This window comes from Parus major, chromosome 7 (assembly GCF_001522545.3).
Source record: "Parus major isolate Abel chromosome 7, Parus_major1.1, whole genome shotgun sequence".
In the NCBI taxonomy this organism is placed as follows: domain Eukaryota; kingdom Metazoa; phylum Chordata; class Aves; order Passeriformes; family Paridae; genus Parus; species Parus major.
Genome location: NC_031776.1, coordinates 31,200,709 through 31,217,004, shown reverse-complemented (window position 1 = coordinate 31,217,004; position 16,296 = coordinate 31,200,709). Strand labels below are relative to the sequence as shown.

The window sequence follows — 16,296 nt, the reverse complement described above, 5'->3', positions numbered from 1 at the left end:
TTACTTAAAAAATAAGAGGAAATATCCTTAAAATCTGCGGCTAGAAAGGAGATGACAAATACTCGTGAGGGGACTGAGTGCGAAGTAAAAATGACGTGGAAATATGCCAGGTGCTAAAAGCATAAACGGAGGTAAACATAAGTTAGAAATAGGGTTTTGTTTGTGTGCTGAGAGAAGATGCGATTAGAGCCTGAACTGCTGCCGTTTAGCTCGGCTGTGTTTGTTTTCATAGGTCACTGCTGCTCTTTGAATTAAACTGCTCCAAGCCCAGTTTCTCCCGGGGTGAGGAGGTTACCTGGGAGACACGGTGTAAACTCAACAGCCCCGCGTAGCCGCAGCGCCTGCAGCCTCTGCCTCGAGAATTGTGCTCCGCACTCAGGGAAACAGCCGAAAATAAAATCAAAGTGTGTGTAATTGCTGTCCAGTTCCTCGCTGGCCAGCAAAGGAAGGCATCTGCGAGCTGAAAATGCTCTGTAACTTCCCTTTGGGTTGCTGTGCCACTTTGACTTTTAGCTGCTGAAGAACCAGGTGAGATTTGTAAGATTTTGCCTTTTTACAGAACATTCTCTGTTATTGTTTTGAAGTGGTTTTTTTGTGTATCCAAAAAAAATCGTGACGTCCATAGAAATTCATCATCTGACTCTTAAGAGGCAAATATAATGGGATGAACATTGTAATGGATTATCTGGGTTTTAGCATAATAAATCAAGAGTGCTGGCTTCTATAGCTACTTCTATAGCTAATTTCACTGTATTTAATTTGTATTGTTGTCCCTTGACAAACTGAAGTTCACTATGTTTTTTAGGGAGACTCCCAAATCCATCAAAGCTATCAACTGAGTTTAATTTTCTCTGAAGAATTAGCTTTCTGGAATTCCAAAAGTCCCAATCCTTTGGTTTAACCCTCTCATGTTTCTTCTTTACGAGTCTGCACTTTGGGATTATTCTGTGTTATTTCTGCCACTGTAATCCTATGGTATTGTTGGAGTTTAATCTTGGAAAAGAGGGTTGATGTTTTTAGAATTATGAAGCAGCTCCCAGCACACTCACCACAGCCAAGGACAGTGGTGACTGTATCAGGGTCAGTATTACCCACACACAGCTGTATTGACCAGGAGGGTGACAGCCAGCTCCTTTCCCACAGTTATTGCTGATTAGTCATAGGAAAGGTACATTACAATCTTCTAATTAAGAGTAAAGTCCTTTCAAGTCAAATTCAGCATAGCATATGTTGTGGTTTTAGCTCTAAAAGCTTTCTTTGGTTCTGTGCATTCACAGGAAAGGGACTAGATGCTAAATTACAGTACTTTGAATAATTTCAAGTACTTTTAATATGTTTTTGTCTTATTTTTGTCTCTTAAATAATTAAATATAATATAATGCTTTGTATATGTGAATAAGAAATCAATTAACAGTTTTCTTTCCAGGTTTCTGGGTGTTAATACATTTAAAGACCATATGTCTGACAATCAACAGGATAAGAGGAGAAGCAAAAAAGGTAGTCTAATCCACAGCTTATGTGTTTAAAGTGTAAAATGTAGATCTGAAGCTGGAAAAGTACAGTAACAACTTGAAATCTGGCTATTTGTCAAAACTTAACAACCATAAAAAAATACAAAATCAAACTCAGAGTTACTTTCCACCTTTGTGAAGGCCTGAGATTTGGTTTGTTTTTCGTATTTTTAAATGCTCTCCTTGTTCCTAAATGTTCTCCTAAATGTTCCTGTCAGTACTTGTCTTCTATTTCTGTTCTCCTTAGATAAAAGCTGTAACTGACTTTTTTAACATGTTCTTTGCTTTTATAGTACATTGAATTAATAAACTTACCAAAGAAATAAAAATAATTCAAAGTTATGCATTCACATTTCAATAAATTACAAAAATTAATCAAATGTAACTTGCTCTTGTTCCTTTTCCTGATAGTTACTCTCTGTACTTCTTTATAACAATATTTTAATGCCTCAAAATAACTGCATTTGCCATGTGTTATTTGCATTAAACTGCTTTTATGCAAATATTAATGTATTACTGCAGGTTGTGGAAGTGTTGCTGCAGACAATATAATGGAAGAAATGCATCAGTCAGACAAAGTTCTAGGAAAAACCAGGTAAGAAGTATCAGTATTTAATTTGCACTTGGATATGCACAAATGGGAACAAAGAAAGTAATAGTCTGAATAAGAAAAATATTTTCTACGCATTATATACAGGTCTATATATTGTGTAGTGTTCAGCTCTTCCCAGTGTCACTTATTGGCCACTGCTGGAGGCAGGATATTGCATTAGGTGAACAAATTATTTGGTACAATATAAAACACATGGTATGTGGTTATTTGACTTATTACACCCAGACAATTATCTTGTATACAGCTTTAAGATTAATTTAGACTCTACTTCTGTACCTCTTTTCAGTCACAGTATTTATCTTTTTCCATATTTTTCATTCTTCAGAAAACAGGTGGCAGAAAACTGAGGCTTGTCCACGCAGCCTCTGTTTTTCAGGTGGGCCATAGATATTTTGTAAGTAACAAAAGCACGTCTTTGTCAGGTCTTCAGAATTCTTCTGACACATTCTCCTGATGATTCATAAAACCTGCACACTGGAAGCAATCAATTTTTGTCAAGAAGGGGAAGGTGAATAATATGTTTTCACATTTCTCTTTTTGCTTGGTTAATGTTGTTTGTTATTCATCTCACTTGTAGTCAATCTCTGCATTGCAGTCTTGTATTTCCAGGAAGAGTCACAACCTCACAGATAAATAAAGGAAATATACTTTGGCATTCTGGGATCTTACAAACCTCTCGGTCACATTATTCACCAGCCATATGATTGTTTGAACTGTCTTCTTCCACTTATTTTTGCTCTGTATTTTGGTTATTTTTGTTTTGCCTTTTAGCCAAATTGCACCAACATCCAGAACACAGCCAGACCAACAAGTGGCATGTTTTCCAAGTAAAAATCAGATTGTGTTACCCGGGAAATATCACACTTCATTACCTTTCTTCTCAAAGGAAGACAACATGGGATGTGGCTTTGGCTTCAACTTTGTGCTACAGACCTCATGCCCAGAATCTAACATTTCAACATCATTTATGAATTTAGATAGTTTCCAGATAATAAAAGCACAAATACAACAAAGTAAGTTCCATTTTAGAAGTCACGCATTTTATATAAATTTATATATTGGTTATCATATTGCCTTTATGTCTTTGCCATCTTCAGAGAGACTTCAGCCATGTCAATTTTGTGTGTGTTTGCAAAATGAAGGAGATAAAGAGAAGCAATGACAAATTTCATCATTCCTGGGATTCTGTGTAGTGAAACTGAGCCACAAATGTGGAGTGTAGTTGTACCTGGAGTGATGACATCTTTCTCCCTCATACTGGCAATGTTAATTAGCTATGTAATTAGCTTGTAGATGTTTGTAGTTAGCAAACATTTACAACTGAGAAGTATTTCTTTAAATTATTAGTGTCAAAATATTTTGAAATGATAGTATTTTATTGTTTTCTATGGAAAATGAAACTGTGAAGTTCAGTATCTTCAATTAAATTTCAACCTACAACTTTTTTCTGCACTGCAAATTTATAGCACCATTCCTGCAACCAGAGACAGACCTTGATCCCCTGAACAATTTGAAATTAATTTATAAATGTGAATTGCAGTCTGTTTAAGAACATCAAATTAATTTTTAATTTGTTTTAATTTTTAAGGGTTAAATGTAACAATGCTAAAAACCAGGAACAAGAAATCTGAGGTAAGAGGACATTATGTATAAAATGATCACTGGCAAAAGTAGTACATCCTTTCAAAATATTAAAAAATAGAAATACAGAAGTAGTGTAGGTAGTTTTCTTAGTCTCAGGTGTTTTTTTTTTTTAAGAATGTGAAGTATTTTTACATTTATTTTATTTATATGTGTGTCAGCAAATCTTGAGATGTATATCAACAAATTATCAGTAAGATGTTATATCAGACACTTCTGGAGATAAAATGTTGAAAGTTCAAAAAGATAAAAAACCTTTGGCAATATGTAAATTAATTAAAATGCACATCCCATATGTTAAATCAGGTGTCTAGTTTTGCCAAAAATCCCAACACTTATTTTAAATGGTAATTTAAAATTGAAGCTGAATTCTAAAATAGTCTTGATATTAGATGATTGATGAAATTTATTGTGTTAGCAAATAAAAATAGTCTTTTAGAATTAAAAATACTTGACATGAGATTTTGTGAAAAGTGTTAATAGGATTAGACAAAACTTTCGTACCTAGAAACAGGCTCACAATTTTACATCTCAAAACTTCACACCACTTTAAATATACTGTGTTTAGAAAAAAAATAATTTGGCCTTCATTTATATTAATTGCCTTTTGTAGAAAAGACTCAACTCATTGAATCAGATGGACACTTCAATGAACCCATCACAGAATAGTGAAGTATAGAAGTAAGAGCAAGAGTTCTGACACAGGATTATGAAAAAGGTTATGGAAAAAAAAAACCCAAGTGGAGGAAAATATTTAAGAAAAATAATTTAGCTGCCCTTGGTGTGATTTAATGCAGCTTTATTTCATGTCTTGGGCTCTGGTGCTTTTTAAAGGTGTATCTTTACACTTTATATTATTTGTTATTTGGGATAATACCAATGCCATTCAGGCTGGACAAAGCCTTCAGAACTGTGAATTTCAAACCAACACATTGCTTTTCCTGGCATGTTCAGACCTCAGTTTGTCCTTGGAATGCAAACAAAAATTTCCTTCAGATTGCAAACTGATGTTGAAAATAGACATGCAAATGAGCACTCAGAGCAGATGATTGTGTGATTATTTCTATTGCATTCATTTGCATAAAAATATTCATTTCCTATAAAATAATGAACAGAAATACTATTTTCAGAAAATCATTCTCACTATTCATCTGAATAGTCCAAACAAAGTACTCAGTTTCTCTGATCTGTACTCCTTCAAATGTAATGGTACCTTTCAACAAATATGCTGGGGAGAAGGAGGAACAATAAAGCACATCCGTGACCCAGCAGAGCTCTGTCTCAGCTGCCTTGGGTTCTATCCATTTCACTTCACTGCAAATTGAGAGCAGACAGTGCTGTCTTCCAGTGTACCTAAAACTGAGCTAAATCTGTGCCCATTTACCATGGTTTATGGATCTATATGTTTGTATTTAATACAATGTATCTTAAAGTCTAGAAATGATTTGTTAGAGTTGTTTTCTCCAGTGATGCAATAGCATTCTATTGTAATGGTCTAGTTTTCCTTTTGAAAAATTGCTTACATGAGCTCTAGTTCCATTGGGAATAGAATTAATGGTGGCAGCACACATTGGAGGGTTACATAAAAAGACTTTAAACATCAGTATTAGAGTGGTGCTCTCATTCAGGGAAAGTGCACAGTGAGAAAGGATCTCTGCCACATGAAGCCACTGCCCAGCCTTTGAATTCCTGTTGCAAACACTTGAAGTGCAGGAAGACAGAGTTAATAACTGACAAGAAGGTTTGTACATGTCGACAAAACTTACTCTTTTAAAGTCATGGAGAATGACTTGTGCCTTAAAGCAAAAAATCCCCCTTTCTGTGCTAAGAAATACTTAGAAATATTTCTGGATCAGAGAAAATTAATGTGAGAAAAATAGTGTATTTCCTCAGGAGTCTGATATTATACTTCAAAATATGTTTAATATAGGAATTTATAAAACAATAATAATGTTCTATTTTTTTCTAAGTCTGCTCTGTTCTTAGTGATTAGTTTTTACCTGAATCTGTGGAGTAGCACATTATTAATTTTTTTAATGGAAATTACAGTTTCATTTGCCACCACTGACATGTCAGCCTGTAAGAACAATTCATCTAAAGGATGATATTGTCAATGAAAGCAGCAACATCAGAAATATTTTAAAAATTATGAACTCTGTTCCTCAGCCTATGAAACCAGTTACTAAGGTTTATCAGTATCAGTTGGACAACTTATTAAACAGGCACAGTGAAAAGAAATTACCAGAATTGATCATGGCCACAGTTTCTGGCAAGTTCACTCCAGTGAAGGACTTGTACTACTTCAGCATTAATAACTGTGATAAGTACCCCAAAAACAAGAAGGAAGAAATCCAAAGCCATTTAAAATGGAGGGAAACTGATGTAACAATCCACACTGAGAAGAAGGTGAAGTTCCAGTGTTCAGTGGTTTGTGAGAACATCAATCTTCTGAGCCAAGCCAGGTTCTGGGATGAGAGTCATCCCCACTTGAGCTCAAGCAATGCTCTGGGGAACTGTGGCATGTTCACAGCCCAGACAACATTTACAATGTCCAGCAACAGCGATGCCTCAAGAGCCAGCAATAAGCAAAATGAAGCAGAGAATTGCTGTAGCACTGGTCTGGAAGAGGAAAACGCTACAGAGATGATGCGGGGTTATAAACCACAGGAAGATGCCAAGAGTGCCAACTTTGTGCTTAGCAATCAGGATTTAGATTCTTCCTGTGGAAATGAAGTGATAGAGGTGTACAAAGCTTTAGAAGATAATTCTGTAGTTGCAGTAATTCCCCGATTAGAAGTTGAAGATCCCTCTGGAAAAGAGTCAGAAAATCAAATCTGTCTCTCTAAATATGAAATAGAAAAAGAAGCAATGTCAGAAGCAACTTCAGAGGACCAAAGTGAGCTCGTAGCTGTTGCTCATGTTACATTCTCTCAACAAAAGCCAGCCAGGGAACCACACATTGCTGAAAAACCTGCCACAAAAAAGGGTGGTGTCTGTACCCTGCCTCCTCATGTTACTCAGAACCTCAATTTTCTTGCTCACAAAGAAAATGACAAAAATAAAATAAAGATGAATAGAAATAAATATTCATCAAAATCTAAAATTAATAACAAGATAAAAGTATCTGAAGACTTAATTGCTTCTGATGAGGTTACCACAAAATCAATTGCCAAGACTCAGATTTTTCCATCTTTGGAACTGACAAAAGTGAAATCTGAGACTTCCATGAAGTGTCAGAAAAAAAACACTCAAGGAGACAAAGGCCATGTTTCTCAGAGAGCACAAAAAATTAAAAAGCAAAGTTGCTTCTGCAGTTGCAAAAATTCAACTGTCTTAAAGCAACATGTTACTCCACTTTGTGTGCCACATGCACCCTCTGCTTCAGATTTTGTAGATCTGAAATACACTGACATGTTCAAAATAATAAATTCAGATGACGAAGGCCCAGGTATTTACGAAATGTTTGGAACTCCCGTCTATTCCCACATGCGAGACCTCGATCAGCATGAGGGCAGTTTTCATAAAGGTGTTCCTTCTGCTTCACCAGGGAGGTGCACCTGCAGATCTACCTGCAGTAAAGTGGGAGAAAGCAGCAGAATCAGAAATGCTCAAAAGAAAACACATTCCAAGCCAAAGAAGATCATACCTGGTGCTAAACAAAAGCAGAAAGGTTTTGTCATGAAGGACAGAAGGACCAAGCTGAGTGACAGCAACACAGAGCAAGGTAATGTGACAACTTCTGACTTGGATTCTCAAACACACACCTCAAGTAACACAGCATTGTTTCATGGAGACATGGATCATCAGCTCACATTTTTAGAAGAGCTTTCAGGGTCAACTAAGCAAAATGAAAAGTTTACAAATTCAAACCTATCAACGATTAAAGAAGTTTCTTTGGAGCAGTTGTTAGACAGCCAGGATAAATCCACCCATCAGAGAACTGCTGCCTGTAGCCAGGATCTCCTTCAGTTCAGTGATAAAGACTGCAGAGAATGTGTTGCTCCAAGTGGCAGTTTGGTAACAGCAGAGCAGAACATCTGTGTGCCCCAGTGCAGGGGGGATATGGATGGTGGCAAAGGCCTGGAATCACACCAGGACTCCAAGTCTGACAGTAAATGTGAACTGCCCTTTTCAGATAGACTGCAGTGTCAGTCCCCTACAAAAATATTAGATCACAATTGGGCAGACACACCTCAAAACAGTGGTTTGGCAAATGAATGGACTCGACCTTCAGTGGTTCAGACAAAAAATGCCAAAAGCCCCAGTTTCCAGACAAGTCAGAACATTTCCTCCTGGTCAGATACTCAGGATGTGACTGATGAGCTGCTTTGTTGTCTGGCCAAAGAATTGCTAATGCTTGAAGAAAAAGACACTAATTCTTCAAGAACAAAAAATACAAGTTCTAAAATACAGAATACACAGAGTGAAGAAGAGGAAAATATGTTGACTGAAGATGGAGCAATAATAATTAGTTCTCTAGAGAAGGTAAAAGTAATTTCTTCTTGTAATTTGCTAAATCTTTGAGTGATGCTTCATGCAAGTTTGGATGAAAAATGGGAAATATGTGCTTATTAAGGAGATTTATCAAGTCTTTTTTCTTTGGGCCACCTGCCCACTGATTCTTCCAGTGCTCAATTGAATATATCTGTGTTAGAGGCTGCTTGTCAGGACACAAGCCAGAAGGTACTAGAGCATGACAAGAATAGCTGGCAAAGCTTATATAAATTGAGAAATTGTAGTGAATAAAGAGAATTGGCTGTTTTGATTGAAGAGCTTGTATAAAAAGGTTTTGGGCAAGGCAAGAGCTAGAGATCTGGACAGCTAAGGAAGGTGAAAAGACACTACAAATAGTCTTGTATATCCAGAAGGGCAATTACCTTGAATCTCTGAGTGCAACCAGATATTTTTCGAGGTATGAACTGCAAGTATTGGTTTATCAGACAGACTTATTCTGTTTGATTAATGCTTAATCAAAACATCGAGCTCAGAAGGCTCAGATTTTGGACCCCAAGCTGTGTGCCGTCACCAACTAAGGTGCTTCTCCTCGGTCCCGTTAGCTCTTTGTCTATTTAAATTACAAATTTATAAGAAAATGTCTCACTACATATTGATACACTCCCCTGTGCTTCTGCAGACACAGGTGCCAACTATAGCTCCATTCTGTTTTCTCCCAGGGAGATCCATGGCTAGATGGGATAATTATTGCCACCTTTTTGAAGCAGCCTCTTCTTCCTGGGAAGTCATGGCCTGTTAGTTTCATCAGAATTGTGTTACATGTGTTATATACAGCATATTCACCTTTCAGCTTAGCAAACTGTACCTATGAGACCAAAAAAGAGAGTGTATCCTTTTTTAAGTGCTCTTCTGTCTTGGTGTCACTGGAGGAAGATGCCATGCTGTAACCTTTTGGTTATGCTCTGTTGTGATATATACTTGAAAATATTTATGTGGTCTTACCCAGTATAACAATGCTATCAATGACCTGGGCAATTTATATATATAAAAATCTATAAAGCAAAGTCATGCCAGGAAAAATTACTCCTTATGGAAAAAAGGGGACCAAATGAAGCCTGTCTTTTCTTCTCTGCTTTCTCCCCACACTGACCATCATGTTTCAAGCAGAGTTACAGTAAAGCCCTTTTGGCTTCAAATGAAGAAAATGGCCTTCTAAACTTTGATGAATCTACTAAATTACCAGGAAGCAGTTTGGCTGCCAAAGATCCTGTCATGTGGACAAGAGGAGAAGTCCTTGGAAAGGGAGCCTATGGCACAGTAAGTTGATGTCTGAATATGTTGAGATGTGTTGGTTGTCATTGAGCTACACCTTATCTCAAAAATAGCTGTTGTCCTATTCAACAAATGGTTAAACATTTTGGATTATACAGTGGCCCATGAAACATGACAAAAACAAAGATTCTATTTAAAATTAGTAAATACTCAAGTTCTGTCTCGTGTCGTGTTTTGCTAAGTGCTGGTTTCACTGTAGGTGTACTGCGGTCTGACAAGCCAGGGACAGTTAATAGCTGTAAAACAGCTGGTTTTGGATACATCAGATCAACTCACTACAGAAAAGGAGTATCAGAAGTTCCATGAGGAAGTTGATCTTTTGAAGACATTGAAGCATGTAAATATTGTAACCTATTTAGGAACATGTCTGGAAGACAACGTTTTAAGCATATTTATGGAGTTTGTTCCTGGTGGCTCCATTTCCAGTATTCTGAATCGCTTTGGTCCGTTGCCAGAAGTTGTCCTGTGTAAATACACCAAGCAAATTCTACAAGGGGTTGCATATTTACATGACAACTGTGTGGTCCACAGAGACATCAAAGGCAATAACGTGATGCTCATGCCCACCGGGGTAATAAAGCTGATTGACTTTGGCTGTGCCAGGCGCCTGGCCTGGGCCAGCCTCAGCAGCACCCGCGGCGAGCTGCTCAGGTCTGTGCACGGCACTCCCTACTGGATGGCTCCAGAGGTAATAAATGAGTCTGGCTACGGCAGGAAATCAGACATCTGGAGCGTTGGCTGCACCGTGTTTGAGATGGCGACAGGCAAACCCCCTCTGGCTTCCATGGACAGGGTGGCAGCCATGTTCTACATCGGGGCCCACAGGGGGCTGATGCCGGCCCTGCCCGATCGCTTCTCCAGCGCTGCCGTGGAGTTTGTGCACGCCTGCTTCACCAGGTATGGAGGCCTTGAACTGCAGGATGAAAGGGAAATTGCAGGCAGTTTTTATTCTAGAGATGGCTCACGGGAGCTTGGCTTATGGTACATGTGACTTTATTGTAAATGCATAAGCTTTTCAGCATTTCAGGAAAGCCTTTAGGTAAAAGTATATATAAAAGAGCTTTACTCTTTATAATGGTATGAAAAAGCCCTCACCTATTCTCTTTTTGGAGGTCTTATAATTTACTTTTACTGTAATTTTAATGCAGAAACATGGCACCGTTGAGTGTTGGACAAGATGTTTGATAAATTTTTTTGCTGTACTTTCCTGTTCCAGCATTGTTTTATTTGGTCTGTATCAGACAAGTTTTTTTAAGGACAGTATTCTAAATGGAAGAGCTTTCACTTAATTCTTGTCTTCTGCAGTGGAAAAATCTATTATCACTGCCAGTCTGGAAAACATTTACTTATTTGAAAGATAAATACTTACTAGAAACATAAAATTCTCTCTGTAAAACCCCAAACCACTAGCACTCACACATGATAAGAATTATTTTTGTGTTGTTTGTTTTGTTTTAAACAAAGCCTTGAACTTCTTTACATGCATGACATTGATTGCAGATGACAGGACCACCTGATTGACATGGGCTTGAATAGATAATTATCACCTTTCTTAAGTACATTTTTGGTGCACTCAAAATAGCCAAATCAGCAGAATTATTCAAAGATTTGCAAGGAATTCAGGGGAATAAGTAATGATTTCTTTAATAATAAAATATTTGTTTAATAATTCATAAATTCCAACAGTCTTTTCCCTCCTAGCCTCCCTTCTTTTCTCTCAGCTTTATCAAAAAAACCCTAAAAATGAGTAGTGAATGGAGAAATATGGAGAAATAATAATTAAAAAAAGGCTAATTTTGCAATTGGGGGTTTACAGTTACATCACAGGCATACATATTCATTTTACATACTAATTTGTGAAACCTTCAATGCAGAGATCAACACGAACGGCCTTCTGCTCTGCAGTTGCTGGACCATCCTTTTGTGAAAGGAAGATGGTGAATTTTTCAAAACTCTTGCCAAATGAGCATGTGTTTTCCATGGAAAAGATTTTCACTTGTGAAAAAAAGACCAGGAGGAACTGGACTTTAATGTGACAGCAGAAATACTGGAGAGCAGTTGTATTCAAGGAGTCTGTTCTGCAATGCCTGTCCCTCACAGTGAACAGAAGGCCACCCTGTGTTGTATTTGGAGAGACTTAAAGGGAAAATAAAGTCACCATCAGTGGCATGTGACAGGCCAGGTAAGCTGGAATGTCTGTAAAATGCTATGGAACACAAGCTATGGGCAGAGAGCTCTGCAGGTAACTCCAGCTTGGAGAGGAGTAATGAGTGTGATGATCCCACATGGGAACCTCAGACCATCTACTGGCATAAAATGTACTGAGGCTTTATTCAGTCAGGTGGGCCCTTTTGTTTAACTGGACTTTCACTTCACTTTTTAGCTGAAAGTGAGTAAGTTTTTTATGTACATGGATGAGCCCTGTGTTCCTGAGGCCCCATATCTCCACGAGATACTGTGGTGGTAATGGTAGAGATAATGATCTAATCCATGGGGCTGCCTGTTTTAAATGAAGTAGTGCATTTTATGGGCACTTTCAGGTCGCAGAAGGTTGAGGTTGGAAGGGGCTCTGGAGATGCTCTGGTCCAGCCCCACTACTCAGAGCAGGGCTGACTGAATCGGGGTGCTCAGGTCCTTGTCCCATTCACTTTATGGATGGAGACTCCAAAGCCACTCCAGGTAACATGCTCCAGGTCTTTCACCCCCCACAAGATAGAAATGATTTCAGGTCAAGTTGTCCCATTGTTCCTTGTCCTGTCACTGTTAACACTGCAGAGTCTGGCTCTGTCTTCCTTACTGTCCCCATGGGCTGCTGGTACTCACTGAAAACCTGAAATGCTTCTCCAACCACTTGAGTGAGCACTGTCTGTGACTGCGTGACACAAACAGAGCCCCTCTGCACTCCAATCTTTACACTTAGTAGAACTAGCTACTACGAACTGAACAAGATTAAATAAAATCTGAAAAGCTTTATTAAGTATTAATAAAGCAAAAAAAGCAGGTATTAGTACTTAGAATGCCCTTTTGTTGAGAAGATTTCTTCCTATCAAAGTGGGGTAAATCTTTAGCTTTTTTGGAGCACCCAGGCTCCAGGAAGAGAGGCAGTAAAACTCAGCCCTACAAGTGTTCAGAGCTGAGCTCTCAGGAATCCAAGACCCTGATTTCAGTACCAGCAGTATTATGAACATTTGTGTTTTACAAATGGGAAAGAAGGCAGTTCTATATTTCATATAAAACCAACTTTCCTCAGAGGGCTAAACATCTTAGTTACTTAAATAGCTTTCAAACTTAATTTTATTCCAGTAGCTTGACTTTAGAGAGTTAAGTCTAAACTTTATGAAAGCAAAGAGAAATCAGTACTTCTAGCAAAATTCTTTATTAATAGTTTCTGTAGGTATAATGTCACATAACAATGACAGAACATTATGCCAGTATAAGATAAATCCTAACATCACAGTAATCTTCAAAGTTCAAGCAGTTAACAGTCCTTTTTTGAGGAGTAGTGTTTGGTGCTCATGCCAGACATCCATGGCAACATCATGTTAAAGTATCTTCACGTTAAAGTACCTCGCAGAATAAAGGCAGGAGCCCGGGCATGTGAGCTCTAGTGGGATGTACATAATTCCATGATGTGTACTAATTCTTCTTAGATTAAGGTAGAGTCTTCAACAAAGCTGCAAAGTAAATATGAGGGTTTATTTATCATGAAATGAAGCTGAGATGAGAGTCATAAGCAAGGAAAGAATGGGAATGCTTTAGAATATATAATTAATTTAAAAAAGGTCAGCATTACAAACCCCCCTTATGCACATCTTATAAGCAAAACTAACATCTGTAACTTGTTAAGAGTTCTCCAATATTAAGGTTACCATTTATTTGTAATTTGTCATGTTTAATCCAGTTAATTACACTGAAAGTAATCATTAGAGGTTTGTAAAACTTGAACCTGAGTTTTTAATCAAAATGTGAAAGCACATTTTTGCTTTTGCTAAACCAGACTTCAAGAATGAGGTGTCAGTTTAAGGCCAGCATTTGCAACAAGGGTATTTCAGTTTAATCAGAGCTGTGCTTGCAGCAGAGCTCAGGGCCCAGCACAGCTAAACCAAGCCCTGTGTTAGTCTGGGGAGCCTTGTGTCGCTTGGCTGAGCCTGTCTGCTGGAGCAGTCTAGAAACAAGTCTAACTTTGCATATTTCTTACTTGAGGAGATCAGAGATTTTCACACCAAAATCCAGGTGCCTAATTACAGGTATCCAATGTAACAAGGGGAAAGGGTGTGAAATCCTGAAAAACACCTTTTTCATGGGACCCTGAGCGATTCAGTGAGCAGGGTCACACTTTGCTTCATTATTTATAGCGTTGGTGCAGGGCACCCCTTGCTGGTTTAAAGACTACAGCCTTCCTTCCTGAAACCAGTAAGGAGCCATTACAGTGCATGCAGCCTGCCTAGCACTTGCTGTGACTGCAAGTTTCCTCAAGATTAGAAGTTCAAATCTCAGCAGCTGAAGGTACAGCCCTGTCCTGGTATTACTGTAGGGTTACCCAGGGTTTCTGTCACGGTAACGGGAGCCCTGTCACTTCTCAGAAGGGAGGGGCCACAAGCAGCCAACCCAGCTATGTTACACTGCTCTTGGAACTACCACCAGCACTAGGATGTAAAAATTTGCATCTAAAAAATCCTCTTTCCAAGGAAGCAGAGCCTGGTCCCCAAAATATGAGTCTCTTGAGATTATTTGGGTTCAAATTTAGCGCTGTTCCACAAACTCAGTGGGAACCGATGCCATTTCTACACCATTCCTATCAAACCTCTGGTTCCTGCACACAGGGAAAGAACTGGAGTTCTCCCAAGGAAGGGCCCTCAGCACACACTCCCGTGCCTCTTCTCCCCTATTTTCCCCTTCCCACAGGGACCAGCACCATGGGACAGCTCAGGAATTTTAGGTGTTGTCAAAGAACACAATGTCTGAACTATGGCAACACCAGTAGCTGCTCCAAGTGCAGGGATATAGTACCCAAACTGTAAAACCCAAGCAGTGAGTCTCAAGGTTATAAATTTAGTTTGGATTTGTTATATCCACTTCAGAAGCCAGAGAAACAGTCATTCCCAGTAGCAGTGGGAGAGAAGACTCCTGGTACTAATTATCTCTTTAAGGTGTAAGGAGTTAAGCCTTTCAGAGAAAGGAGGAATTAACTAGCTAGTTCAGGCTGGCATCACTTCCAAGGCTCAATACATCAATTTTTAGAACTTAAGTGCATTTACATCAAATTAAAGAGAGCAAACTATTTGTCCAATCAACTTCCCTGCAAAACAAGGATTGGGAACCCTTCCTGTAAGATCTTAGAAAGAAAATGGTGTGGTGCTGTCACCCACCCCCTCACTGCTGAGAAGAAAAATAATAATAAAAACCCCTCCACCATCAGACCTGGCCAGGCTCTCCTCACTGTTACCACCATGCACAGGCTCTGCCCACAAGGTGGAGAGAAGGAGCAGCTTAAATGGCACAAAATATCTAGAATTTTTTCCAGGTACCAAATACCTGATAAATGTAATGGAAATAAAGGAAACAAGTAAGACTTCAGACTTTCCAGCATTCCATTATTTGAATGATTTGATGACAACTAGCACTGTTTTGCCAATAACTGAAAGGGGATCTTAGTGTTTACTAACAAAGTTGGAAAAATTAAACATAGGAAAATGGGATCATTTCTGCACAATAGAGGTGAGGTAGGGAATTTTATTGAAAATACTTTTTTTTTTACAAGTTCTTAGAAATAAACTTTTTGCTAATCTCACACAAACAGCTGTACCTCAAAAATTCAACTAATCTATTATGAAACATTTATATTTACAGTTAACCAAAAGAATATACAGAACCGCCATGTTATGCAAATAGCCAAGTACCAGCTCACAGTGAGATACACGACCCCAGAATTCCCACCATCAGGAAGATTCAACATATGAAAGAATCTCACTATTCTACAAACCTCATCTCACAGAAAGGAAAGATTTTTAATAGTGTTGTAGCAAGGTCTCCACTACAGCATCATTTTACAAATTACATAATTAATGTACTCAAATTTGTAACAAAAAACCTGTAGTAAGTGATGAACAAAGTAATAGTGTTGACTATGAGCCTTTTATTGCATTTATTCAGTCATTCACGTGAGGCTGATGCCGATCCAAATAGTTTTCATTCATTTCCAACAGCTCAGTCAGGCTGCAATTCACACCATTCACTAATTTACAGTGGGTTTCAGTCAGCAAAAACTAGTGGCACCTGATTGCATCCCCTCTCCCTCCCTCTCAGTCCTAGGATCACCACATGGAATTCAGACGCAAACACACAGACAATTTTACCTATTTACAATTACATTGAAAACCAAACCCCTTGAGTTTCATGGACATCCTTTACAGAGAAACAAAAACCCACTGTTTGGATCTCAATGTAACACAGCAACATTTTGTCCACTATATTTCACAATTTCCCAGAATCAAAACAGGTAATAGTTTTTTTTGTAACAGCACCATAGGAGGAAGGCCTATGCTCTTTTCCAAGGTATATTAGACAGGCACTAGTTACCATCCAGACATTTGAACTCCAGGTTGTGACAGCAACTGCTATATTTACAGTACAATATATTGCTTATCCAGAGTGGCTGTAAAAGATGCATTTCCTGGCACAATTATTTCAACAGACACAAAAAGAAAGTACTGTAGTGCTTCAAAGACAAGTTTCCTGCTATTT

General features: G+C 38.3%; 2 protein-coding genes across 11 annotated transcripts in view; one reads left to right on the top strand and one right to left on the bottom strand.

Annotated features, from left to right (window-relative positions):
* Positions 1 to 86: 86 nt before the first annotated feature.
* Positions 87 to 13,333, top strand: MAP3K19 (mitogen-activated protein kinase kinase kinase 19). The gene is made up of 9 exons (XM_015634855.3): positions 87 to 528; positions 1,427 to 1,497; positions 2,034 to 2,106; positions 2,896 to 3,137; positions 3,713 to 3,756; positions 5,815 to 8,250; positions 9,388 to 9,537; positions 9,752 to 10,449; positions 11,427 to 13,333. Exons 2-9 carry the CDS (start codon positions 1,458 to 1,460, stop codon positions 11,491 to 11,493), a joined length of 3,750 nt encoding a protein of 1,249 aa, XP_015490341.1. The 5' UTR covers positions 87 to 528; positions 1,427 to 1,457; the 3' UTR covers positions 11,494 to 13,333.
* Positions 12,913 to 16,296, bottom strand: part of CCNT2 (cyclin T2) — a 26,008-nt gene continuing 22,624 nt past the window's right edge. For 8 of the 10 annotated variants that reach the window (XM_015634860.2, XM_015634863.2, XM_019007506.2 and 5 more), the window contains one exon: positions 15,255 to 16,296. This exon is cut by the window's right edge. Coding sequence is in view for 1 of the 10 variants with exons in the window: in XM_015634864.1 (XP_015490350.1) it covers positions 13,204 to 13,226 (23 nt within the window). In the remaining 9 variants the exon portion in view is untranslated. Of the gene's footprint in view, positions 13,227 to 15,254 lie in introns of those variants that run through there. The other 2 variants (XM_015634861.1, XM_015634864.1) reach the window with 1 other exon arrangement.

Excerpts from the sequence above, each read along its gene's own strand:
- MAP3K19 (XM_015634855.3), top strand. The coding sequence starts at position 1,458 with ATGTCTGACAATCAACAGGATAAGAGGAGAAGCAAAAAAG. Across the intron at positions 2,107-2,895 it reads AAAGTTCTAGGAAAAACCAG|CCAAATTGCACCAACATCCA; the intron begins GTAAGAAGTATC and ends TTTGCCTTTTAG. Across the intron at positions 3,138-3,712 it reads AAAAGCACAAATACAACAAA|GGTTAAATGTAACAATGCTA; the intron begins GTAAGTTCCATT and ends TTAATTTTTAAG.